General features: G+C 40.3%; 1 protein-coding gene across 1 annotated transcript in view; it reads right to left on the bottom strand.

Moving 5' to 3' along the window:
* Positions 1 to 1,514: 1,514 nt before the first annotated feature.
* The window catches only part of cbl (Cbl proto-oncogene, E3 ubiquitin protein ligase), a 39,153-nt gene continuing 12,837 nt past the window's right edge, over positions 1,515 to 27,830 (bottom strand). The window contains 15 exon segments of the mRNA XM_028573069.1: positions 1,515 to 4,813; positions 6,638 to 6,889; positions 7,038 to 7,126; positions 7,291 to 7,497; positions 7,707 to 7,795; positions 8,569 to 8,969; positions 8,972 to 9,002; positions 9,588 to 9,719; positions 10,500 to 10,718; positions 10,914 to 11,045; positions 12,076 to 12,163; positions 12,951 to 13,088; positions 14,851 to 14,972; positions 17,533 to 17,689; positions 18,884 to 19,030. Of these exon segments, the coding sequence (XP_028428870.1) occupies positions 4,518 to 4,813; positions 6,638 to 6,889; positions 7,038 to 7,126; positions 7,291 to 7,497; positions 7,707 to 7,795; positions 8,569 to 8,969; positions 8,972 to 9,002; positions 9,588 to 9,719; positions 10,500 to 10,718; positions 10,914 to 11,045; positions 12,076 to 12,163; positions 12,951 to 13,088; positions 14,851 to 14,972; positions 17,533 to 17,689; positions 18,884 to 19,030 (2,500 nt within the window). The 3' untranslated portion in view covers positions 1,515 to 4,517.

The following is a 27,830-nucleotide window of genomic DNA, read 5'->3' as shown; positions in this document are numbered from 1 at the left end:
ATAAATCATAAAAAAGTCATACTATAGTATGTCAAAAAAAAATCTTTAAAAATCATAGTATAGTATGTTTAAAAACATGAAAAAGTCATAGTATAGTATGTCAAAAAAAGTCATAAAAGAATCAAAGTATAGTGTATCAAAAAAGTCATAGTATAGTATGTTGAAAAAAATCATAAAAAAGTCGAAAACTATGTCGAAAAAAGTCATGTAAAAGTCGCAGTATAGTAAGTCGAAAAAAAATTATAAAAAGTCATAGCATAGTATGCTGAAAAAAGTGATAAAAAGTCATAGTATAGTATGTCGAAAAAAGTGATAAAAAAAAGTCATTTCATAATATGTCAAATATAGTCATAGTATAGCATGTTGAAAAAAACTCATGAAAACGTCATAGTATAGTATGTTGAAAAAAGTCATAATCTAGTGTATTGAAAAAAGTCATAAAAAAGTCATAGTATGTTGAAAAAAGTCATAGTATAGTAAAAAAAAGAGTCATAAAAAGTCATAGTATAGTGTGTCGGAAGAAGTCATAGTATAGTATGCTGAAAAAAAGTCTGAAAAAACTCATAATATAGTATGTTGAAAGAAATAATAAGTCATAAAATAGTATGTCTAAAAAAGTCATAGTATAGCATGGTGAAAAAAAATCATGCAAAAGTCATAATATAGTATGTTGAAAAAAGTCATAAAAAAGCCATAGTATAGTATGTCGAATATAGTCATAGTATAGCATGTTGAAAAAAACTCATGAGAACATCATAGAAACAAGTCATAGTAAAGTTTGTTGAAAGAAATCATAAAAAGCCATAGCATTTAGCAAATAATAGGAATCAAATTCCCAACGAAAGACACCAACAAGTCTTCTATTCTAACAGACTGAGCTAAAAAACTAATCATAGTATTGTATGTCGGAAAAAGTAATAAAAAAGGCATAGTATAGTATGTCATAAAGTTTTTATTAAAAATTCTTATTTTAGTGCATAGTTTCTCAAATTGCAGCTCAGAACCATTTCGTGCAGCCCCTGAACGTGACATCAATTGTATGCATTATCATTTGCATGCATTATATTTTAATTATTTTAACCCTCGGCCCATTTCAATCTTTTCACATTCAATAGCTCACATTTAATTAACTACTATATACACTAATTTATTTTAAATATTCTTTGTTTCATGTGTGCACTTTTCCTATGCCGCCCTTAATCATGTGTCCTAAATTAGCACTCGAGTCATCAAAACTTTTAGAACCCCTGTTGTACAGTATCTGTCAGGACTATAATGAATCCAGTCTGTCATCAAAGCCATTTAAAAAGTCATAGTATATTATGTCATAAAAAGACCATTGAGTCATCACAAATGGCTTGTGCATGCTGAGTAAATTGTTTAATTTTCACGGTTGACATTACGCTCCTAAATTTCACTTTTTAACTCTTTGCCTGCACTTGATATTTTTCAGATTCATGGCATCTACAAGCTAAACACATTTCAATATGCATTTAGAGAAAAGAGACACGTGATGGCTTTTGTTTATCATTTTATTAACAGCACTGTGCATACTTCCAAAGTGATATGAGCTTTGAAAACCATCGTAAAGTTAATGAATGCCTTTTACTGATGAGAAGCGAAACAGCTACATGGAACAACGGCTCCCTCTTCTGACAGAACGTTAAAGTAACCCAAAACAGAGACTGAGGGTAAGAGGGGCTGGTACGCATCAAGCATCTCTGATGCGGAGTACTGATTTGGGACCTGGTTTATCTTTCGGGTAAGTAAGACAAACAAAAGGAGACCTTTGACAGATCAGCACTTGTGCTCAAGGATCAGGCCTGATTTGGCTGACAAGGCAGACTGGACAGATTAATACAAGCAATACTGCACAATCTTCTGGCCTTCTGATATCATCAGGTACAGATCAATACCAACAAACTCTCTTCAAAAACAAGGCCTTACTCTAAACATGGTGAGGACCTCTAAACATATGGCACTGCTCACAGAATTATTAACATAAGTAAACAAAACCTTTGGAACAAAATACATGTACTGGAATGCAAAATGAAAAGAAAAAAAACAGCCATTTTCTTTTCATATCACTAACTTTATACAATTAGCTTTTTCTTTAGAGTGACAGTATCAAAGCACAAATTGGTATACTGTGCGAAAAGAAAAAAAAAAATCAAGGTAAATAACAATGACGTGTTGTCATCGAAGCATCAACATAACATTGGTACAGTATTGAGGACCTCCCCGTCCATTACCCATCATTCAAGAAGTTTCTCAAGGCAACTAGGAACAGAAAAAAAAGAGAACTAGAGAATGGCAAGACAGCGCAGAGATAGCTTCCAGTCAACAGACAGCATTACCCAGAATAAGCAAGGGCTGATTAGCTATTGACATGATTTACACCCTCCCCCACCAAAAAAAACAACATTCTTCTTCATATGCTGGGAGAGGTTCAAGTCAATGTACCTAAAAGCTCTTTGCATTTATTTATCTTATTCATTCATAGTACCGGGAAATGAAGCTGCTGTTTCTAGTCCTGCCAACTTGGAAAATGAAAAATGTGCAAGTTATAACGTGACCAAAAAAAGAAAAAGTAATAGGCTACTTGTGTGACTTCATCAAGCGGATACATTTGGCTACATGTCACCTGGATGAAGAGATGGCAGGTGAGCTGCTGTCTATGCCAATGAGTCTCCTCTGGGTTTTTGACAGCTCGGGTGAACGCCACTTGTTTAGATAAACATAATTCCTGAGTAAGTTCTTACAGTTGGCCCAAATACTGATTTTAATGTAGACTTGGGGGTGGGCCAGCAAACCCATGAGCCTACTTTTCAAAAAGCCTCAGCAATCACCTCCTTCCAGTGGGGGTGAACTGCCGCAGAGAAAGAAAGTTGGTGTGAAAGAGAGGCCTGAAACTATAACAAAATGGCTGGTTTCCATAGCATAAGCATTTTGTTAGCTTTATTACAGTCTAGAATTTATTCCAAAAATGAAACATTTTAAAACACTAAAGAGACGACAGCTTGAGAGGGCTGCAGGCTCACAAGCCTTGTACTTTCAAGTATGCTACATTACCGACCAGAGAAATACGGACGATACTGTCACTTTAAAGAACCAGGATGATGGTTAAACACAATATTCACAAATGTACATTTAAGGCTTAATTATTTAGCACTAACAATAGTAGCAGCAATGAAGCACTTCTGAATGAATTATAATAACAATATTTATGATCATATTACAATAATACATTATCAAAGTAAAACAATGACTTTTTTTGTTTGTTTGTTTGTTTGTTTGTTTCACAACACTGGACAGAGCTGGAGACAGAACATTTTAACCAGCCAGCCAATGACATCAGACAAAAGACAGAACGAAAACGTTTCAGCCACCACGGATCACACAACACTAGCCTGTCTGGTACTGCAGGGTCGTCAACATTAGTACGTCCTCTAATAATCTCACTGCCAGGCTCTACAGCTACACTAGGTCCTGCCATACGAGTTAGAGCAGTAGTACGTTTACAGAACACACGTCTGAGTATACTGACTGTAATTCCACATTCATGTTGTACAGGAACAGGGGGTTCATTTAAGAGCAAGGAGGAAGTCTGGCAGACACGCACACACATGCATGCTCACATACACAAACTCACAAATATAAACACACGCTGCCAGACAGCCCAGACCCGAAACCATCGTCATGCTACTTTGAAAAATACAACACGACAAAACAAGCATGTTTTTCTAAAAAAAGAAGTACCAAAGCAACATTGTTAATCAAAAGGCCATAACAGACTGAATTCATAATGAAAAAGCTCGGCTGCACGTCTTCTAAGCTGCTGCTGCTGACTGAGCACATCCTGGTGAGGAAGACACCCTGACTCTTCCTCACATGTGTATTTCTCCCCACGCTCACATCCCTCAGTCTGAGAGAAAGGCCCAAACCCCCCTTTAATTTGGTCCCCACATCACTTGTACCAACAGCGACCCTCAAAGTCATTTTTACATACTGTATATGCAAGTACTGTATATATTACACACATTTAATATATATTTGTTCATATATTAAATTTTCATATAGACATACATTTTTTAATTTGTGAGGTGTTGGTTACATTTTCAGCAAGAGGCTTCGACATCAAAGATAAGAATCTTTCCAGGATTTCTACGAAAGTCTTGCGCCATGTGGCGTCCCGTCATTGTTTCAGACACGCTGAGTCACTCCTGCGGAGATGTGCGTGAAAACGAAAAGGCCTCCTGTAGCAGTTTAAAGAAGGCCAGACACTGTTAAAAGCGCATGGAGTGCAGACCGCGGATGTCCCAGAGATGCTGTGAGCTCGCTGGTGTAACAGCCAGTTAAAAATCCAAAAGGGATGTAGGGCGTCAGCCAGCACCGGAGGTAGTGCTGCAGGCAATGAGCTTCGGGCTTTGGGCTAGGCTGTGCCGACCTAAACCCAACCAGGCTGGGCCAAGCTAGGGCGAGAGAGCAACAGGAGAGAGAGAGGCACAAGGAGCGTGCTATGTAAGAATATGCGCGGTGGAGGGAATGGAGACAAACTCGCGTAGGATATTCTTGGCCATTTCGATATTGTTCTGTGCGATCAGCAGTGCTTTCTGGATGTCCTGGTAAGAGTATCCCTGACTCATGAGGTGCTCGATCTCGCTACTGATTTGAGGGTTGGCTTCTCCTCCTGTTGCACCACCATTGGGTGGGGCAGGGACGGGCGGGACAGGGCCGAGTCGACGCTCCGAGCTGATTCGTCTGGGCAGGGGCTTTGGGGGTCTCTCTGGTGCTTCCACCGGCTCTGAAAAGGCTGAAGAAAAGGGGAGAGGGAAGGTTTACGTCTTTAAAGCCCAAAAAAGGTCTGGAAAACTCTAGTTTTAAGTTTAGGTTAAACCTGAAACAAGATCCAGTCCTTTTTAAATACCCTTAAAAAAAGTCATTATAAAAAAAGATTTACTTTACTTTAAAAAACATCCTGATACCACACCCATATTTTGTGGTCATGCCCAAAATTAAGAAATTACTGGAAAGATATATTTGATGCCCTTAAAGAAATCTTCCATTATGAAATCCCAGAAGACCCTATAATAGCCCTTCTAGGTGTGCGTCCAGAGGGCCTTGAGGGTAAAGCTAAAATATATTTATTACAAATTTTACTTGCTGCTGCCATTAAGTGTATTACATGCAGATGGTTAAAACCTGACCCTCCGTCATACAATGCTTGGATTCAAAAAATATGGGAGCTGTACGAAATGGAACAAATCACATTTGCATTACGACTTCAGAAAACGGTTTTCTTAAAGAGGTGGGCCCCTGTAATGCCTTTAATACTCCAGTGATGTTGAATTATACGGTCATGTTGTATTATACTGTGCTTATCTCTACCTTTCTCCTTTCTTTTTCTTTTTTTTTGTACTAGGTGTATTTGTTTTCATTTTCTGTATAATGTGTATGATATAATTAAGTTTAGAAGAATTGTCAAGTATATTGAGTATTAGCTTGCAATAAGTTTTTTTTTTTTTTTTTTTTTAAATCATACTGCATATGGTGAACTGGTTGATCTTTTCACTGCAGCTACCTTTAATAAAGCACTCATAAAGAGTCCAATTATCATCTGAGAGCTTGTCAGCTTGTCTGAGAGCCACTTAATTGGTCCTCCGATGTAACGATTTAAGTCTTCAGCGGAACACTCAGACAATTGGCAATCATCATACTGTAGGAAGTAAATGTCAGCTCACTGCAGAGACAAGGAGATTACTCTGAGAAATAAATGCTTTTCAACCTCCTTCTACAGAATGTGCTAAGGCCACTAATGCTGCATTAGCTGCAAACCTCCGCATAACCTTGCGGTCTGTGACATTTCAGTGGTCAATATGAGATTCTGATGATACAGAAGGCCATTCCACGAGCAGGTATGGCCAAAATCCTGGAGGCATCACTTACTGTTTTTCTAGCTTTAAAAAGGTCACTGATGTAACTGAGCAGCTCTCTACAATTATTGGTCTTTACCCTTTTGAACACAGTGATTGCACATACTGGAGCAAATTATGTATATCAATCAATTCATGGTAATCTATCAACGTCTAACATTTACTTCAGAGAGCTTCTGGAAAATCTGCATAATGTCTGGCCTCATATCCGGTAGCAGAAAAATGCTTTAGTCAACTTTTCAGGCTGCTCTCCAGGTCAGAGGACTTTTCTTCTACTTCAAGATATTGATTCATCAGCAAATTTAGCTTTTTGGCCAGTACTTGAACAAAGAGGCTGCTGTTCTACATTTTTACATCAAGTCAATCTATGAAAGAGACGCACAATTTTGTACCACTAATGTAAAATATAAATTTTTAAGTGCCATGTCTCTTACTAAAGCTGAGCTATTTAGGTAGTTTCATTTTTATTTAATTCTTTCTGCAAGCCAGAGGTGGTGACAGCACATGCGCAAGTTGAGGTAAAAAATTTACAAAGTCACCTTGGCTGATGTAGGTAATGCCACAATAAATCCCTTCTTTGATAAGATGGCTTGTTGTTAATGACCCCATAATTTGGGAGAACATTAACTATATTATAATATTAAAAATTAATTATATTATGCATTAAAAGCAAGCTCTGGCTCAACAGGGGCAAGTATACTTACAGGCTGCGGCTCCAGCGTCCGAATCTAGAGAGAGGCGGCTGAAAGCAGCTGTGGTAGATGAGCATGATGAGGAAGATGAAGAAGAAGAGGAGGAAGACGACCCCCCCAGTTCTGAAAGGGTCCGTCGAGCCGTGGGCATTGGCAGCCGGGGTTTTGGGAAGTCGTAGCCATTCTCCTCCTCCTCCTCCCTGTCCTCGGCTGCCTGGTCTCTGGGACCATTGGTCATCGCCAGAGGGGGCAACTCGGAATAGTCTGGGATGGATTGAAAACAATGTATTAGCCCTACAGTATCTGACAGACAGAGAGAGAGTGTTGTTCCACCAGCAGTTAATTCAAAAGAAGAGATAACACTAATGGCTGTCCTCGTCCACCTGATCCAAAGATTGACGAATCAAAATACCTGAATCTCTGGCTTGTTGTGACCTGGCCTGGATGTTGTACATTGCTTCATACATTTGAGGTCCATTCTCTAGTTCAACCAGTGTCAGCCTACAATGAAAAAAAACAACACTATTTAAACAACAACAACAACAACAACAACAACAACAACAACAACAACAACAACAACCATTAACAGACGCAGTACTGCAGTCACCAAAGTCATTTCATCTAGATGTGCTGCTGGAGGTGGTTTAACTGAGTGTTTTGAATACCGTGAGTTGAGTGTGGAGGCTTGTGTCTGTGTCTGGAGTGCCGATAGAGGCTGAGCCTGTTGAGGCCTCGGGACTGGTGGGGTCTCCCCGACAGGTGGTGCCGTGATAGGGGGCAGGACGGGGCGAGAGGAGGGGATCATGTACTCCGACTCCTCCTCACTGTCCCGTGCCTCCTTGCCAGTCACTGGCCTCTGGGCTGGAGAAAGTCTGGGAACAAATAACCCAAGAATATTTACACTACAACTGTAAATATGGATTTATGAAATATAAAACACTAAAAAGGTGAAATGTTTTGAGCTTCCTAATATACGTATTGTTTGGCCTTTGTGATCTGCAAGTAAACAACGATCATTCAAGTCATTCAAAGAGGAGATGCTCCACTCCACTAATGTCATTATGGTGCCAGTACAACATACTTTCTTGCCAGTGAATAGATGGCGTTGGCTGAGGCCGAGGGCTTGACTTTGGGGTTGTCGTAATCTTGACAGGCCACTGCTGCAAGACTCTGGAAAGGAAGCAGAAGCTGAAATCTCAGAAACGTTATTTCATTATTCAAACTCTTGAAACCAATTATTAAAGGAATAGTTTGGCATGAAGGGAAACGTGCTTATTTGATTTCTTGCTGAAAGTTAGATGAGAAGATTGATGCCTCTCTCATGTCTGTACCATACATACTGTATATAAAGCTGGTGCCAGCAGCCAGTTAGCTTAGCTTAGTATTAAGACTGGAAATCAGGGGAAACCGCTAACTTGGCTCTGCCCAAAGGTAAAAATAAAAAAAAATAAAAAAAGAATCCACCTACCAGCACCTCACAAAGCTCACGTATTAACACATTCCGGAGCTAGGCTAACAGCTGCTGGCTCTGGCTTTATGTTTAACGTTTTAACTTACTCCAAAGAAAGCCAAAAAACACAGTTCCCAAAATGGACAAATTACTTTTACACTAACAAAAATGTAACTCTAATGCCACAGATAGCAGGGCCAAACCCAAGTGAACAACATGGAGTTTACAAATATTAATAGAGGTAATGAATACACCTTTGATTGCAATTAAAAAAGTGATCAAACTGTGGCAGTGTAGAGGGTGACTAAGATAAAAACCCACCCACCTATACTCTACAGTATAGTGGATTGTTAGAAGGTGGAGACACGTTTATCTTTTCAGTTCTCTTACTTGGACAGTTACTACTAAAATGTTGTGTGTTCATAATGTAGCCAATGAATGCACATCCAACCAAATGGTAGATTAGTGTGTGGTGTTTTGTAGTTTCTCTGACCAGCTGGTGGTCCAGACTGAGGGAGCTGTTGTTCTTCTGGGAGTCTGAGCGTGTGTCCAGAGCAGAGGGCAGCGCCAAGGGAAGGGAGTGTCGGTTGGAGAGTTCCCTGACACCTGCTCGAATGTCCACTCCCAGACTGGAGACTTGGGTGGATGAGGAAGATGAGGAGGAGGATGACGACGACGAGGAAGAGGAGGAGGTGGGGGCCTTGGGAACAGGCCGGGTGTTCCAGTCAGCCATGGGCCGGTTTGGGGGTGCAGGAGGGAGCTTATCTCGAGGGGTCTCCCCAGGAGTGCAGGGTAAGGGCCGCCTCTGCAGCCGTCCATCGGGGGCTGCCCCGGCTGTGTGTGGGCGGTCAGGAGGAGGAGGAGGGGGGGGGAGATCCCTCAGCGCTGGGGGAGGGGAAGAGGCTTGTCTTTGTGGTGAGATGCTGCCTGGAGGGGAGAAACAGAGATGGAGGGAACTCATTTAGTCTACATAATCAAAGAAAACTGCTGTGGAAGTGCTGTTATCTTCTGAAAATAATCCGTTTGGCAACAAGACCACTGTGTAAGCATTCATCATCATAAATCAACAACATTCATAACATAGATGAGCACCACCAAGGAAAATGTTCATCATCCAAAGACAATTCCAGCTTCCTATCTACGGTTTTCATTTATCTACATTTAAGAAGTATCTGGTAATATGAATGTGTGAGTGAGTGGAAATGCATTTTAAAATGACTTCTATGCAGAATATAAAATACAGTGATTATTGTGGCTGTCATTTCAACACCTTATTTTTGTCCAGGGGGTAAGAGAAGTAAGCATAACTTTAGTAACAGCTGGGTTACAAGTTAAATTATTCTCAAATTTTAGTCTGATATTGCTCTCTGCTTCAACTCTGTGGATACACTATAAAAGTCAAGCTACACACACGCTGTTTGACTGTGCAATACTTAACTGATTTACCAAACATTTATTTTAATATCCTCTCTTGCCTGAACAAGGTGTTGTTGGTTGTGTATATTCAGTTACCTTACTGGTGAGCCCAGGGCTGGAGGCACCAGGGGGGTTGGGAGGTCTATGTGGTAGCAGGTCGAGCCTGGGCGGCACAGGGGGAAGAGAGGACTGAGGAGCCATGGACATAGGTGACGGGGGGCGCTCCACCTGGACAAACAGCAAAACACCCATCACATCAACTACATTTTAACAGAATCAGTTTTTATCTTTTGACAACATCTAATGACACAAGTCATCCACAGAGTCTGCTGTCAATCTAACTTTTGTTAGAGCTTTATTTTTGCTCAAAAAAATAATGTTTTCCTTCTTCTTTTTCTTTTAAAATAAAAAGAAATCCATGACTCGTTTTGTTTCAACACAAACTATTTATGAAGTACAGCTAAGTACTTCATGGTTTACAAGTATATTTAAAGAAATGGTCAAACATGAGAAAGAGGTCGGGTTAGCCGTGAAAGCCAAAATAATTCTAGGGAACACATCAAAGTGTGTGTGATCTCAGGTATTCGCCTACTTTATAAGCAGACTAATGCACACAGAGTTTCTCAGAGGCACATAAAAGATTGAAGATAGGAGAATGTCTCACATATCAAATACCGAGAGGCACAAAAAAAAAGCTGCTACCTTGGCACCATGAAAGATGGAGATGAAAGACTTGAGATATGAGCCTTGTGCTTGAAGCTCCCAAAAAGTGAAAAAGGGGCAAGGCACGGAATGTTTCATCTGTACAGGGATGGGTCTCTCAGAAAAATAGAGATGACGACAGTTGGAACCCATCAGGTGCACCCAGGATGTCAGAACTAACTAAACCTAGTGCCTCAATGTTTTATCAGTGGAGCAGAACAGCTTACCCAGTGTCATGACTAGAAACTTTTAGGCAAACCTTTTGTCTAAATTAAGTAAAGGCCTTTCCACAATCTTATATATTACCTTTGTACAGGCAAGTTTGCTCATCATAAGGTGGGGGTCTTCAAGTCTGTCGTCATCATCATCGTCATAGCTGGGCGATGGAGCACCCTCAGCACCATATGTGCCCCTGCAGGAGCCCCCGCTGTTGTCCTTGGGGTCAAAAGGATCCACAACAATGGGCTCTGTACCCTTAATCTCACAGCGACAGAAGGGACATCCCGTTCCCTGACCCTCTGACTCCTGTAACACAGGCACAACAGCAGATGTTAAGGGCACACAGAGATGAAAGGAGCTCATGTGCTTTTATATGTCTGTTACGTCTGCTGAGAGGAACACTTCAGCAGTGAGTTCTCCTCTCAACAGGTATGAGTTATGACACTTAACTTGGAGAATTCAACCCACAAGAAAACCCGTTCCATCCACCCACACGCTTACCTGCCAGGCAGTGAGACAGGAGGTGCACATGAGATGACCACAGGGCTCAATCTTCACATCCTTGTCGTTCTCGGCACAGATCTTACACAGCTGGAATGTGGAGCCCATCTCACAGTACAGCTCATACTGCTCCTGAGGGGGGGAAAAAATGAGACAACTATGAGCTTTCAGTGCCTAAACACAGTAACATCATACAGTACTGACACCATCTGAGATCATTTCGAAAGAGCCCAGAAGGATCTGGAGCCAAGTTAAAATGTGGGGGCGTATTTTTTGTTTCAGTCCTGTGCTCAATCAAAACGAGTCTGTTCATAAACACCTTTACAAAACCCTGATATGATACATATGTCTAACAATATTTCACAATTTACAGTTTTATATCTTGCACATTTAACATGATGTGTCCTTCAATGTGATGACAGTATGATATATTGAAAGACAGATGGGGTTTCCTATACTGCTTAATAAAGGGAGCTCACACTGACAAAAGACCTATTTGCGTGAACTATAAAACTATTAAAATCTGAAATGCACCATTTACCTTAATTTAACTTTTATTTTAGACATTTTACTTGGGGAACACAACACTGTTTACTTTCGTGAACTTTAAAGAAGGTGACTCAACACTAAAGCGAAAATACCAATAAAATCTATATTTTATTGGTATTTAAATATATCTATATCATAATGTTCTACATGAATTATTCATGCTACTGCCGCCTTTACTGCATTTACCTTCTTTTTGACACACACACACACACACACACACACACACACACACACACACACACACACACACACACACACACACACACACACACACACACACACACACACACACACACACACACACACAATCTTATTAAATATAAATGTTAGACAGAAAAAAATGCTATTTGTTTAAATCGTTTGGTTCGTCAGCTACTTAACCTCGACTTACTCAGTTCCTGTGTGGTGTTCTATCATGTCTTCTACTTCTGCTTCCTTTTGGTCATGCACTAGACCGTTGCATCAATTCTTTTTTTCAACTGAGATCTTTAATGAACGGTGTGCGCGCACCAAAAAAAGCCATTTGACATTTACAATAAAATGCCAAAGACCAGCAAGAATGCATAAGATATTAAAGAGTGAGGATGCCGTCTGAGAAGCACACTGCTCTGACCTGTGTGACTTTGATGTGGTCTTGAGGCGAAGGCTCACACAGTCCTGTCAGATCTGGGTTTTGGGGCCGGCCATCTGGGAATAAATAGCTGGAGATGAAGAGGCACATATAATTAGAAGGTATGTACAGGGGGGAGCCTTAAAGTATCCTCGGGTATTTCAACAGGCATTTTCATTTAAAAGTTATCACCATAATTAGTTAGTATGATTATACTGGATGTATACCTGACAGGCTGTGGGAACGAAAACATCTGTTCAGTCCATTCATTCAATCTGGCACGGTGTTTTAATATCATACTCGAGATGATGCATGTAGAGTACGTGACTATTTTACAAATGGGTCAGATGGTGTGTAATTACCATTTGATAAAGGTTTTGTAGATGCAGGCGATGCACTGTATAGGCTTTCTCAGTTTAAAATCAGGATTTGATTACAGGTTGAGGCAGGCCAATCATAGCTTTCATTAAAAGAATAAACGCTGGCATTAAAAGATGACTTTAATGCCAGCCAGCTAAACCACTGACTAGCTGCACATTAGAAATCACCAGTTCTATTCTGGTTATGATAACACTGGGATGGTGGGAACAGGCAATATGATATGGCTGGATTGGTTTAGAGCTGAAAGGCAGATTCAATCGTGAGATGCAAAGCAGAGCTGCATAGTTTACACAAAGATGCATGCTTTGTGGGAAAAGAGGAAAGGAATGACACCAAAAAAGAAAAACACTGCATATAACAGTTAACTTGACCTATAGATTATTTATTAAAACGGAGTCAAATAATGACCAAGACTTAGCCACAGATACACAGCGCAGAGGTTAAGATGAAAAGCTTGACAGATATAAGTGTGACAAAGAAAATGCCAGGGGACTTACAATCCTTCCCTGAAGCCATCTATGAGGGCCTGAAAGAGGGGTTTATTGTGGGGAATGGTTTGGAGTATGTTTCCATCTGCTGTCACATAGCCGATGGCCCACTGGCCCAGCCGTGTACAGCTCAGTCGGAAGATGTAACTGAGGAGAAAGAGACATAAGAAATAAGACATGCTGGAGTTGTGTGTCACTCTTTGTTCAACTGAAAAAAGTGATCAAATAGAGGAGGGTGTCTCGCAAATTGTGCACACTAAAAAACATGTTCTTCAAGCATGCAAGACGCATGTTGAGCGAAGACACCGTGCACATCAAAACGCACCTGCTCGCCAAAACAAAAGATAGTCAACATCAAGCAAATTCATGGTGTGGTGTATAAAGGTGATCCCTGTGGAGTGTTTGATCTCTGGAAGCGCTATGGAGCGGTTTTCTTATGCACATGCATACACAATCATAAAAATGGTTTCACGCTATTTCACTGATCAACAGGTGGCAGTACCACTTTCAGATATGCAGCAATAGGCCTTCAAAGACAGGGAAGAAGATGACTGCTAGCTAGTTAACATGGATGTAAAGTTTAAACAATGCTGGATTTTAAATACTTAAAGAATCAGCATTACAAATGTTTTATGAGGAAAGAAATGCATTCAACAACACATTTGTTAGACCTCAAGGATACACAGAATGTGTTTTGGTGAGTAACACTGAATGTAAACATAACTTTTTTATGTTAAGATAACACCAAAGGGCACCTTTAAGTATAATGATGCTGTGGGATGGGTGGGCGTGCCTTTATCAACTGCTCAGTCAGGTTTGTCTCATTGACACCAGCAGCTGTGCTTTAACCTATTCTAGAGTGGAAAGGTAGCAGAGGCTAAAAGAGGCTGCATCAGTCTGGAAAGACATGCAGCCACTCTTCCCAATACTCAACATTTGCTGCCTTCTTGTTTCTATGTACAAGTTAAGAATTTTGTATCAGGAAATTGCCTAATTAAGAATCAGGGGTATTGAATACCCATGCAAAGAAGCCTGTCTTTGTACACTAGCCACAGCATTCAGGGCAAGCTGGAGACCACTGGTATGTGACTGAGGTAGGCCAGAAAAGGGGAATTACATTAATCTCTCCTAACGACACAGATGCATGTATTAGAATTTCCTCATCAGTGACAACTTCCAGGATTCTAGTTTGGTGATACTGCACAAGTGGAAAAAAGTAGTCTTGGTGATGGCCTCGGCTTTTAGCTTAGAAGTGGAACAACTGCTTTACCCGTAATACAAACAGAACACTACTGACGGTAAACTGTAATTTAGAGTGTCAAAATGCTGTGCTCTCATAGACCAATAACTGCTCGGATATCAACGTGGCCCTACACAGGCCAAGCCTAAACCGTGACATCAGCTTTCAGTGTACAATCAGGCCATTCACACACACACACACACACACACACACACACACAAATTTACCCATTTGTGTTTGTGTGTGTGCAGAGAGATACCATGGGTCACTTAGGTACAAATTATGTTTGTATTTGACTATGTACATTACACACTCAAACACACCAACATATACCATCTCCTCAGCAGGGACGAAAATAGGTCCTTAGAGCTTGAGTAAACCCGCAACCATGCTGTTGCCCATGGAAACACATGAACGTGGTTACAATGGGAGTAAAAGTGTGTGGCTCACACTGCCCAAACATGCTAATAGAAACTAATGGATATTAAACTATTTATTTCAAGTGAATGGGAGATGACCGCTAGAGCAGGGAAAATTCAGATATGCACGGTGTTCAGAAATGTACAATTATGCTGGACACTGCTGCAACAAATGACACCACATCTTTATTTAGATTGTATTACAAAGTTTTTGTGTCTCTCTCTGCATGTATACGTGTTTCTGTCTCACCTGCCAGGCTTGTGGATGAACTTCTGCAGCCGCGCTTTGACCTCATCGTAGGTGAGGAAGGCCATGTACCCCGGGTGAGTAACTGCCAAGCTGTTCCAGTTGCGCAGCAGCGATGACCAAGGCTACGCACACGCACACACACACAAAAAAATAGAACATAATTCATACTACTCCTTAGCTGACTGAGTATGGTAGTGTGTAGGTGGTTCCGCAATTGCTCTCACCAGTCTGTCTCGTGTGTGAAAGGAAGTAGAATTAGCACATACTGTACAACACTAAAAATGAGCCGAAAAGTCAACGGCACGGTTTAATCAGCACAACACACTTATGTACACACTCAACTCTTTTTTTATTAGGCTAAATCCTCCTGTTCCTCTGTAGCTTCACCGTATTTGCCCAAATATAAATCTAATGTTGGTTATTTATACTTTTTGCACACAGGAAGTGACAAGTAAAAACTGTCTCTTTTGCTGGATTCATGTTTGACATATTGTATCTCATCTCTCTTGTACTCTTAAGTGTAAAGTCATTGCAGACTGGCAGGGTTCGTAAACAAGTGTGCTTCACCTGCTCTTTTACACTTAACTGAACAGAGCAACTAAACTTTTCCAATATATTGGTATATAATCACCACCCCATCATTCAACCTAAAGATACTGCACAAAACATTTGAAAGCTTTTGATAGTAATAATAAAGAAAAACATTGCATATCACCCACAGTCTAGTGCATATAAAGGAAAGCGCTCAAAATGACAACAGGCTCACTTCCTATTCTGCCTTTGAGGACATTTAGAGGGTGTGTCATAGGAAATGTCTGTAATCTGTTTATGCTTCATTAGTCCTGTCGGTGCTCTGTAGCAGAGGATAATGTCTCTGAGGGAATAAAACATATACTACTGCATACGAGATATAACGAAAGAGGTTTTACATAATACATTTAATTAATACATTAAAATGCATCAAGTTAAGTATACAGATGAGATGGTATAAAACATCAATTGTTTACATATGGTACTGGGTTAATTATGATGCTTGCACTACATACTATGGATAAACTCTGGAGATGATGCCTGATAAACCCACCCTCTGCCCTCCCCCCTTCCTCTATCCTTTGCTTTTTTATTTTATGCCTACGTATGAGCTGTATGTTAGTAGTGTGGTCTAGGGCTGGGCGATAAAACGATAATGATATGTATCGCGATAGATACATAATCAATATCAATAGAAAATGCGGTCGATAAAACGTTCAAGTTTGGTTGCATGAACAAAGGCCCTCACTCTCTGGCAACCTAGCAACGTGGGGAGTGACACTCTAACAGCCAATCATGTAACAGTATCATGTTTGGTTGCACCACATCGCTGTCTCGTGTTCTTCAATAACAGCGAGGAAATCGTTGATAAAACAGGAAAAGTCAGTATGGCAGTTTTGGGGATTTTATAAGTCTGACTGTAGTCAGACCAATGTCGTCAGACCGTCGTCCCCACCAACACTGGTACGACCACAAACTTGTTTTACCACTTTAGCCGCGCTCACACTTTCGAGCACAGCCGTATTCACCATCAACGTCCAACAACATCTGCAGCTGCAACACGGCACAAGCAGCAGACCACCATGGAGAGGTACTCTGCATCAGCTCCTTACTAAACGCTACAAAGAAATAACGGAGGCAGACATGCTGAGCACTGTCCAGAAGCCAGGTTACCAACCTAGCACTAAACCTGCAGAAAATAGTTCCTTCTCAGGTTTCTTATATTTAGCTAACACTTTGCACTATTTTATGACACTTTATTAAGCATTTCTTACTTATTCTTTAATTTTGCACCTTAATGTTAAGAGATAATTGTTAAGTGTTCATTGTGATTTTAGACCTGTTTACATTTTAATTATTTGAGTGTTTTCCATGGTTGTGTTGATATTTCTGCTTTTATAACTGAGGGGATTATAATCAGAGCAGGGTTAAGTTTAAAATAAAAATGTTTAAATTTAATATATTTTTCTCCTGGTCCTTATTTTAAATAGGTCATAAAAAAAATATCAATAATTATCGATATCGACCGATATAAAAAACTTCGTGATACAGTTTTCAACCATATCGCCCAGCCCTAGTGTGGTCTATCAATTACAAAGGGAATTATTTGACAAATTGTCATCATTGTTGTTTATTATTCATCTAGCAGTAACAAAGTACAATCTTGGAATAATAACAACATGATAACGCATTTAATGATTGCTGTCCTTAAGAATGATTTTAGTCCGGCTCTCTATCTGGAAAGAACACAGACCTGCCTGGGCCTTATAAAGCAACATCAGACATCCAATGAAGAGGACAAAATCATTGGTAAACATTTCTATCTGTACTGGTTGAGCAGAGCGCAGGAAACTTTCAACTTCAGTCCCGTCTGACAGTTGATAGAGTTAGCCAAAAATAAGTGGCAGATTTGCTTAAGTTCATTATGTGCTGCTCAAATGAAATTTGTTTCCAACACCAAGGCTAACAGACTGCTATGAATTACTCTCTGTCTTCTCTATCACCCTCTTACTTTGTACATTTCACCTCTGATTAACTGACAACAAGGAGAACGGTGCAAAGTGTGTGTGTGTGTGTGTGTGTGTGTGTGTGTGTGTGTGTGTGTGTGTGTGTGTGTGTGTGTGTGTGTGTGTGTGTGTGTGTGTTCACTACCTGGAATAGCCTGGTGAAGATGTCAAACTCAAAGACAGCGATATAGTCGTTGCACGTGAGGTCTATGGTGGACTTGAGGGCCATGGCCTCCAGTCCGGAGCTGATGGGATGAAACTCATGGAGAGACTGACGGAACATCTTCCAAGGCACAATGGTCCTGTAACACAAAAAAAACTAAACACATGACGACATTCCCTTTCAAAAACTGAAATAGAACATCAAAACATCATGACTCTTGAATGTAAACTACCTGCAGGCTGCCTTAGCAGCAGGCAGCATACCATAGGTGCAGTGACATTGATTAGAACTTTGGGTAACTTGGTCTGTTGCATGCTCCTTCAGCGCATCATGAGCACTTAATTCACTGGTGCCGGCATCTAATACACCACCAAAATGTCTAAATACAGATATGAACTGCATTTCCAGTGAATCACTAAATTCTAATAATTCATAATAGGGCTGTGCAATTAATCAGATTCTTAATCGTGATTACAATTTTGGCTCCTAACGATCACAAAAACAGAGTAATCGAGAACGACTAGTTTGCACTTTATGTTTGCAAGTAAACCTTTATTTTGTCTTGTGTTCTGAATAAGAAAAAACGTGAAAAGTCAATGAGTAATATTTAAATAATCATAATTTCAATATTGATCAAAATAATCGTGATAATGATTTTTTACATAATCGACCAGCCCTAATTCACAAGTGAATGCTATTTTGTGTAAGTGCTTTTTCAGTGCATTGGTCATACATGCTGACGTGATGCAATCTTTTAAAGAGACAGCTACCAGATATGCAAACAGATACATTTCAATGCACTTAGGGCAATATTTGCAAAATATAGTACTTTTCTTTCCCAAATGGTCCCATGTCGTTGATCAGTTCCTGCTGAATTTGTAAGATATACATAAACCACACAGCTATCTGTTCTTGTAGTTCCATGTTGCTGAATTATTTTCTTATGACTACATTTGCTGAAAATCTAATTTAACTGTGTGCACTTGGGGATTGATTAATTCAAATGTGTGTGATCATATAGAACTTGGGTTCCCATGTTTACATGTCAAGGACCACCCAAAAAGACATGTTCAAGTTAACAGAGCTCTGTATTCAATAACCCAACATTTGTCTGTCCCAGAGAAGATATTCATTGTCTGTGAAAGAAGAGCAAGGACACTGAAACCATTGCTCTCAGATATCACTTATATATTCTTTCTGTAGTAACTTCTCAACAAACAAATTTTGGGGGAAAACCCTGTTAGTGACCCCATGGGGTTCCAGGATGCAAGTTTGGAAACACTGGGGCAATATAATGTTCAATGGATGAAAAGTAATATAGAATTGGGCTCACTTGTCCCCGAAGGCATGCCTCCAGAACTCTGCAGCGTCTGCCTTGGTGATGCGGAAGTTGTCACCCTGAAACAGACCATTGGGGAAGATGGCCTTCAGCTCAGCCAGCATGTGGCTGAAGATCAACGAAAGCTTGGTGAGGTTCCGCCTGTAGAAGTCAATAGAGGGGAGAGTGTGAGATTTCCCGTCTTTACTTATTGCACTGATGGTCAATCCTGATCATGTTTAAGAATGTTTAGCTGCAAAGTGTTAAGAGTTATTAATGACGTTCACTGAAAACTATTTTTTTGTTGCTTGCCAGAGATTTTTTCCTCATTACCTACCAAGGTTGGCATTTGTAGAAAAAAAAAACGACAAAGAAAAAAAAAGAAAAAAAACAATGCAGTTCTTTGGAATTATACATGCACCAGGTGTCACCAAGTAGCCACACAAGAAAAAAGCATAAAGTAAATACTATAGATTTAACTTGTAGCAAATGGTAGTTTAAAATGTGCATTTTGCCCCAAGAATTATACTTAATAATGAATTATTAATTGTTATGTTGTTATAAGTCTGCCATTAGTGCTATAAGCCATAAGTTTGCAAATGCAGGGGAAAGTGACAACATAAGGAGTTCTGCTAACATTGCTTAGTTTACATGATGAGAAGGAGGAACCAACTTGTTCTCTTGTAGATGAAATACTGACAAAAAGTAAGTGAAATAGAAAAAAATATTCAAATGTGCATTAAACATAATTTCCTCAGTCAACTATAAATAATAATCTAGCATTTCCTTTGGCTAAGTCATCTATGGCAATGCAAATAAAAAAATGCAGCGATGCGATTAGCCTGAAAATAATGCAAAATCTACTTTCTAAAACTTCTTGCACTCAAATATGTATTAATTTTATGTATTTAGATTTCTTTTTACTTTTACACTTGCTCAAAGTGAAAAAGAGGTGATGATGAGATCCTTTCAAATAAAAACAGTTACAGCTTCAGTGCATAACTTTGTGATATTAATGAACGTCCGTTACATTCAAGCCATTGCCAAATGAGTTGCTACAAAGCTAATTAAGACTATCAGCTCCACACAACTCTCTGTATTTCTCAGTATGGCTATGTTAAGATTGTGTCGGCCGGCGACTTTTGCGCGCAGAAACTCGAGTGAAGATAATTACCTCTTCTGAAGAATCCATGTTTTTTTAATCCTCCTTGTCCTCCTTGGCTACTAGCAACTGTGTGGAGGAGGGGTGGGGCCGCATGCATGGTCATGGAAGGCTTGTATCATGTGGACGCACTAACAGTTTTGTTGTCATTACTTAGAATTCCTCATGGGCTCAGACAGAAACAATGCACTATAGCTTTAAGATGCCAATAAATACACCCACATTATACCTTTGTTTTAGGGGTGTTTGTTGAAGATAAGTGAAGCTAAATCTCTTTTCTCATGGTCCATTGGTAGCTTTGGGAAGACATTCAACTGCGTCTGTGTGGAGGACAGTGCGTTGCTATCCACTCAGCTAGCTTCTCTGAATAGTTGACCAAAAGGCTTAACCCTTATGTTGACTTCGGCTCAAATTGACCCGTTTTCAATTTTTGTTTTATATCACAAAATATGGGACATAGAAATAAGCACTGAAAATGTGTAGAATAAAATGGATGGGTGGTGGTTGTAGATGTAGATCTTCTGGATGGTATTAGCCTAGCCTTGGTGTGGGAAATTGGGATTGGGTTTCAACTTCCCAGAAAAGAAAAATGCATGACAAGCTTAACAGTAACGCTACATTTGTTTTTCCACAGGGCAAACTCAGTGACTCTTCAATTTAGTCCTGACACACGTGAGGAGGCCATGTGAATGAATGCTTAGCTCTTAAAAAAAAAAAAAAAAAACATGATTAAAATGTAAACTGTACACTACCAAAAGAATAACACATTATAGTTTCTAAAATATGCAGTAAGGTTTCTGCTTGGTGATTTCTCCCACTGAGGATTGTCCCTAGCTGCTTCCACATTACAGAAATAGTCACCGGTCCAGAGAGACAACACAGCCGTCTTCACAGACACACACATACGATCACAGAGTGACTGAGATGTAGCAGCCAGGATATCCTAGTTCACAGCTCTGATCGCAGGTGAAAAAGGCTGGTCAACAAGCAAAGAGGAGAGAAAAAGACTGAAGAGTAGGAGAGAAAAAAAGATGACCATAAGTAAGATGAGAAGAATATAACTGAGGAAGACAGGAGAAACGAGAGAACTGAGCCGCACAATGTCACCATACCCCTGAACCCCATCACAGCATTAGAAGTGTTATGCTGAGAAAGACATGATTTATGAGGCAGCACAGAGGGAGATTGTGCTTGGCTGTCGTGCAGGGTGAATTGACATGCACAAGAGAGACAGCAATGAAAGCGTGGCTACACTGCAGCTGCCCTACACTACACTATGCACCCTATGAGTGGAGCGAGGGGGGAGTGGAAAGAGTAAATGAGACAGGACAGTGACTGAAGATGGATGAATAATATTAGTGTACGTTGAGAACCTGCCAAAAATAGACCAGTGCTTGTTAGGGTGATAGTTTACCTTAGAGGGAGCAGAAAAGAATCTGAATGAGAAAATGCAATGCTCGCAAACTGCAATAAAAGCCTTGTATTTACACCCTCTCAGCAGTAAATTATCCTCAAACAGTGAACACTCTTGTAGCTGGATGTTTAATCTTTTGAACTGCTTTGCCCACTTGAAATCTACAGCAAAAGACTTGGAGCCAGATGCAGGGCTATCCTAATCAGTGATTCAATGTGGAAAATGCGCCCTTCAAACACTCTTGGTATTTCCCTGAGGAGCTTGCGTAGGAACACGACAGTAGTCATGAAGGTCTTCCCTTTCCAGTGTCATCACAGAGCGTTTGGGACACTGCATGTCTGTGTGTTTTTTTAAGCAGCTATCACCTCAGCAGGAGGTCCTCCTGTTTCATCTGCTTTTTAGGCCTACTGGCCTACTTAGCCAACCTCTCTTTACCCTGTGCTTTTATCAAAGTTACAACAACCCTCTCCTGCTTTATATTCATCTTCAAGGTAATCATATGAACACAGGTATCCTCTCTCTCTCTCTCTCTCGTGGAATTAATATCTCCTCACTGAAAGCTTTCATTTCCACATCTAGGTTATTTTACCATCTTATGAATCCACTTATCCACTCCTCTCATCTTTGAACTTTAAACATTCATGGAGGCTACTTAAGACTTCAAGCTTATAAATTCATCCTTTTCAAGCCCACCATTACATTTAATTTCTAATTCACCCACATATGCTAATGATATGGGCTTGTATGAGTAGTGGGGATGCCCTGATTAAAGGCAGGGTTGGTAATTTTGAAAAGCTAGCAAGATTAGAAAGTAGCATCTCCTCTGGGCTCCGATCCACACAGACGTGCACGAGCACCGCAGCGTTGCTGCTTCAGAGCAGAGTGGAGAAAGCAATTTTACTTCATGTTTCATTCACACCTAATATTATCATACTGAATGTTTAAAAACAAACATGACTACTGTTAGCAATATGGGGATGACGCGAATTGAGCTCAGGCTCATACATAGGAGGGGTAAAGTACGAGCAGCGGGGCAAGGAGGAATTTCATTGGTTCTTTCCAAGCGGACCGCAAGGCAGTGAGTGGTGGGTGTTTTTACAGTATTACAGCAGCTACAGATGACTGATCTTTTTTGCTCCTTTTTCAGAGCCTGTAAGTTATTTGCTGTCGGAGTGTAAAGACCATTTCAAGCAACATAAAAAAAAAAAAAAAAGAAGTGTATATTGGTTCCAGCCGCTGCATTTATCAATGTACGACCATTCTTACTAGAGTCCGGATCGGGCCGAATTTTTCTGTCCGAGGCCGGCCCGCGTCCGACAGAACCGTGTCCAAACCCGGCCCAAGCCCGGCCCAAGCCCGACAGGCATTAAGAAATTGGTGTCCGAGCCCGGCCCGAGCCCGACACAGTTAAAATCTAATTGTTTTCCCCTCATACTAATGACACATATAGGCTACGTTTGTTTGTGTGGAAAGCTCACTTTTATTAAGCAACTGTAGGTTAAGCATTTGGAAATGTCAACAGATGAGCGCATCAGCGCACACAGGGCAATAAGCGCACGTTAATCAGCTGTTAAAATGTTCAATGTGTTAACCTCTCCTGATCGCTTCGTTTCCGACTGTGATCAGAAAACCAGGGGAGACTTGTTACCTCCAGGGCCCACGTTATAACACGAATAACCACTAACTCTGCTCCGGTTGCATCTACAACACGTCTGCTTCCTCTTTCTCTATCTCTCTTCTGCACACTTAGCCTACCACACACACACACACAAACCCACGCAGTGAGCGCTCTTAAAAAAGGAGCCACAGCACCATTTTACAACAAATGCTTTATCGCGCTGATGTGACAGAGCCCGACCCGACCCCGACCATCATTACTAAATATCGGTCCGAACCCGGTCCGGCCCGTCGGGTACCGTCGAGACCAGTCGGCCTCGGGTCGGGTATCCATGTCTTAATTCTTACGCTCTGATTGGTGTGATATGAACGTTTCATGAATCACACGTGAAGCCTGTCGTAAGATGATTTCTGCGCTCATATCTGCGCTGGTTTCTACATTAGGTTGATAAATGAGGGCCATTATGCTCATTTTCAGGTTCATAATTGTATTTAGGGGTTGTACCGGAATAGGTTTATGTGGTTTAATTTTCAGAAAACACCATCTATTTGTTGTACTGCACATTGCTGCAGTTCCTCTTTTCACCCTGTGTGTTGAGCTCTCTGTTTTAGCTACAGAGTGAGGCATCTCACTTCTGTACCATCTTTGTTGGGAGTCGCACATGCGCAGTAAGTATTGCTAGCTTGTCAGTTGCAGAGTATGAGGGCGTGCCATGCTAGCAGCTAAGCGAGCATTATAATTTGGGTTACAAAGTGACGCACATTCGTCATGGAAGTAAAGGCTTAACTACAATAGAGCTGTTTGGAGCAGATTGTGAACAATGTTTTCTCTAGAAGATGGTATGTCCCTATGGGGTGGACTTTGGGCTTTTTCACTTTGTAAACCTATAACGTGCACAAAAAGATATACAACACAATAAAAGGAAAAGGGAAAAGCCAAAAAGCATAATATGAGCACTTTAACAGAGCAAAACACAAATCTGTGAGCTGCTATTTATCTGGCTATAGCCACTGCCACAGCGTAGTAATGGCTTCTAAAAAAGCCTTTCTATCTCCCCTGTGTTCCAGCAACAGTTTTTACAAAATGAGTTAACCATGTATTAAAACAAAACTGCAATTAGTGCTGCAACCAACAATTATTTTCATTATAGAATAATCTGCAGATTATATAATTGATTGTTTAAAAAAAAAAAAAAAAAAAAAAAAGGTACAAAATGTCAAAAATAATTGTGAAAAAAATTTCAATCACAATGTCTCAGAACACAAGATGATGTCTTCAAATGTTTTGTTACGACCAGCAGTCCAAAACCCAAAAATACAGTATTCAGTTTCCAATTATGTAAAATGGAGAAAAGCAGCATATTATCACAATGGAAAAGGTGGGAACTAATGAACGATTCCTGAAACATGTCTGAAACGATTAACAGTAAATTGTATGTTCATGTACGTGGGACATAAGAGCTGATTGAGAAAATAGAAACTGAATGAGACAAAAGGTTTTCTTGTAAAGCAAGAAAAACTAAAACAAATAACCACCATTATAAACTTGCAAGAGGAGCTGTTTTTGCAAAAGACAGACAGTAAACCTACCATACCTGCAATCCCCAAACATGGGATATTTGCACTTTAGATTGTGTTAAAACAACGTCCGGGGGTCACAAGCCTTGGGTCAATAGTTTTCGGAAAACACCAGTCTAGGCTTTTTCTACATATATACAGTGAGTCCACATAAACTATGTAACAGCAAACATCCATATTGTATGTGTGAGTCAAGAGACAGAGAAAGAATAAATGTGAAAGCAAACACGGGTCTGACTGGCATCAAGCTCACAGGGTGGCACAGCTGTCTCTGGCACGAGATTTGCACAGTGAATGAGACTTTGTTGTGTTTTGGTCATAGAGAGAGCTTTCAAAAGGCAGGCTGAATATTATTTTGAAACTCTAAAATACAGGTTCAAATCTAATCTCATATGTGTAGCAGGACAGGCCAATATCTGTTTTAGCATCTCTCCGTCTCTTTCAGTCTGTGTCTCTCTCCAGCTTTCAATACCAGCTTGTGTGTGTGTGTGTGTGTGTGTGTGTGTGTGTGTGTGTGTGTGTGTGTGTGTGTGTGTGTGTGTGTGTGTGTGTGTGTGTGTGTGTGTGCAGTAGCCAGCACTCTTACAACTGTTGCAGCTCTTTAAGCTGCTGTACCAATACAGACAATGCAGAGTCAGTGGGATACAGCCATGCAGAGAATGGTTTGCTGACCTACTCTGGATTGTCATGTCTATAGTATTTTCTTTTTCCGTCTCCCAGTCATTCTTAACCACGACAACAAGCCAAACCCTTTTTTCTGAACACTACTTTTTTTGTCCACCATCCCCCTCACGCTATAGATTGACCTCTGACCTTGCAGCTGGCTGCTCCCTTCCTGTTTCCTGCTGGCTGTGATAAAGTAGCTCAGCTAGCACCGCACTGCCCTAACACACCACAGCACAGCAAGCAAGGGTTAACCTTACAGAATGAGAGCCTGTCTGGATTGGCAGATTCACAAGTAGCTGTAATATCATCATGCAGCTGTATTATCTTTTCTTCTTAAGGCTAAAAGGGAAATGCAGATCAAACACGAACTGAGCCATGCAATAAATCTACCAAAAGTTACTTTCAACATTTTATTAGATGAAATAAGCTAGATCAGGTGTAAGTACACTTAGAGAGTTTAGCATAATACTTACATACCCATGTTTGTTTTGCTTTTAAATGACTACGGCCCTATGGAATCCATTTTAATGTAATCTGAGGATTTTTTGGAAGTCACTAAATTGATTGCAATAAATTGCATAACAGGTCTGAACAACTCCATTTAGGAGACTATCAACGTGATGTTTTCAAAAACATATGGACATTTTTCATCACTTATTTTGTCAGTGGATCAGCTTTAAATATTGCAAATAGGAATGGTAAGAGATGAACAGTTAGTACTCTGATTAGATCAAGACGTTCATGTGAAAGGGCATTTACTACAGGTAACACAATATGACTTCCAACACATCAGCACAGTTTTTAACTGTGCCGGTCCAGTCATATGCAAAGCATTCAAACTGTGTCTGCCATCACAGGTTTTGATCTGCTCATAGTAGCCTACAGCAGTTATTCCAACCGAATGGAAATATTGCAAATGGCGGATGCAAATTAAAAAGATAAAACATAAACTACCAGTATTTCACCCCAAAGCAAACTAATTCCCAATCCGGTCACCCAGTTTAAAAAATGAGTTAGTGGTGGGAATTGTTAAGCGTCACATTTCGGTGCACTCTTGATAATCGGTTAGCAAGGAAGCATATGAAATGAAGTTGCATGCATAGGTTTAAAATAATGACACATGCAAAGGGAAAGGGAGTACCCGCTTTGTTGAGCCAGGGTTAATACTATTTTGGACACTGAATTTAATAATGTGGTGGATGTTTACACAAAAAATATACAGAGAAATAAAAAATAAATATAGATGATGATGCACTGGGAAACACAATGGATTAAGTGTTTGAAATTCTGGTTTACCACTTAGCTCCAGTCATCACTTTATAAATGCAACTCTCCGGAACTGGCTTCAATCCAGATATCCATCAGGAAACAGCCATGACAGCACACAACACACACACTACACTGAACTTAAGCAATGACCCATGCACGCTTAACTGCTTCCTTACACAAACTCCTGAATAAAAAAAAAAACTAGATAATAGTCAATTAGACAGGTTTAAACTCAGATTATTGTGACGGCGAAAATAAAGATGGTTAAAACAGAAAACAGCACTGTTTAGCTTAATCCTCTCTATACACTTGACTTGCCATATCTTAGTGCATATCTGAGCTCATTTATCTCTGTGTGCATAAACAGCAAGTGCTTGTTGTACACTGTAGGGCAAAAACGCTAGTGGATTGCATCATGCTAATCACCATAATCTAATAGTGTGAGGACTACATAAATAGGCTGCTCATTGTCACATAAATAACCATGATGCTCTGCTATTTGTGTGTGCTGTGTGTGTGTGTGTGTGTGTGTGTGTGTGTGTGTGTGTGTGTGTGTGTGTGTGTGTGTGTGTGTGTGTGTGTGTGTGTGTGTGTGTGTGTGTGTGTGTGTGTGTGTATATCTGCACATAGAGCCCCAAGCTACAAGTTAAGGCAAATGTAATTGAAGCTGAAACACCCGCAACCTCTGAAGAGTGAAATGTGTTTTCCATTGCCAGCACTGATAGCAATTTGGCTGCTAGGCTAACCGCTAAAAGCTTCCCTTACTTTACTCCCAAGTCCATCACTACCAACTAGTTTACTCACTAAGACTCCCTGCTGTGACAACACAGAAAGATGCAACACATTTTGTCCCCTGATTAATCTCGGTTTGTACTGAGAGATGAACCAAAAAGGCAGCATGTCCAGTTAGACTGAAAGCAGAGAACAGCAGAGGTGTGAAATGAGTATGAGTCTTAATCTAATGGCCTAATGCTAAATTACGCCAAAGATTTTAGGGTTTTATTATTACTAATTCCTTTACTGGCAAAGTTCACAAATAAAGAACAGATAAATTACTTACAAACAACGAGTTATTAGGTAAATTGAGACAGCTAGCTAGACTATCTGTGCAATCTGAATTTTCTGTTGCACGACTGAAACAACCTTTGAACGTTTCCCCAAAACAAGTTCCTTCCCAAGCCTTTCCCGGCAGAGACACCGTTGCGCCATCGGGCGCAGAGCAATTGTGACCGAGACGATTGTGATTGGTTTAAAGA

The sequence above is a fragment of the Perca flavescens genome, chromosome 3 (assembly GCF_004354835.1).
Source record: "Perca flavescens isolate YP-PL-M2 chromosome 3, PFLA_1.0, whole genome shotgun sequence".
Classification (NCBI taxonomy): Eukaryota; Metazoa; Chordata; class Actinopteri; order Perciformes; family Percidae; genus Perca; species Perca flavescens.
This window is presented reverse-complemented; position numbering and strand designations above follow the sequence as displayed.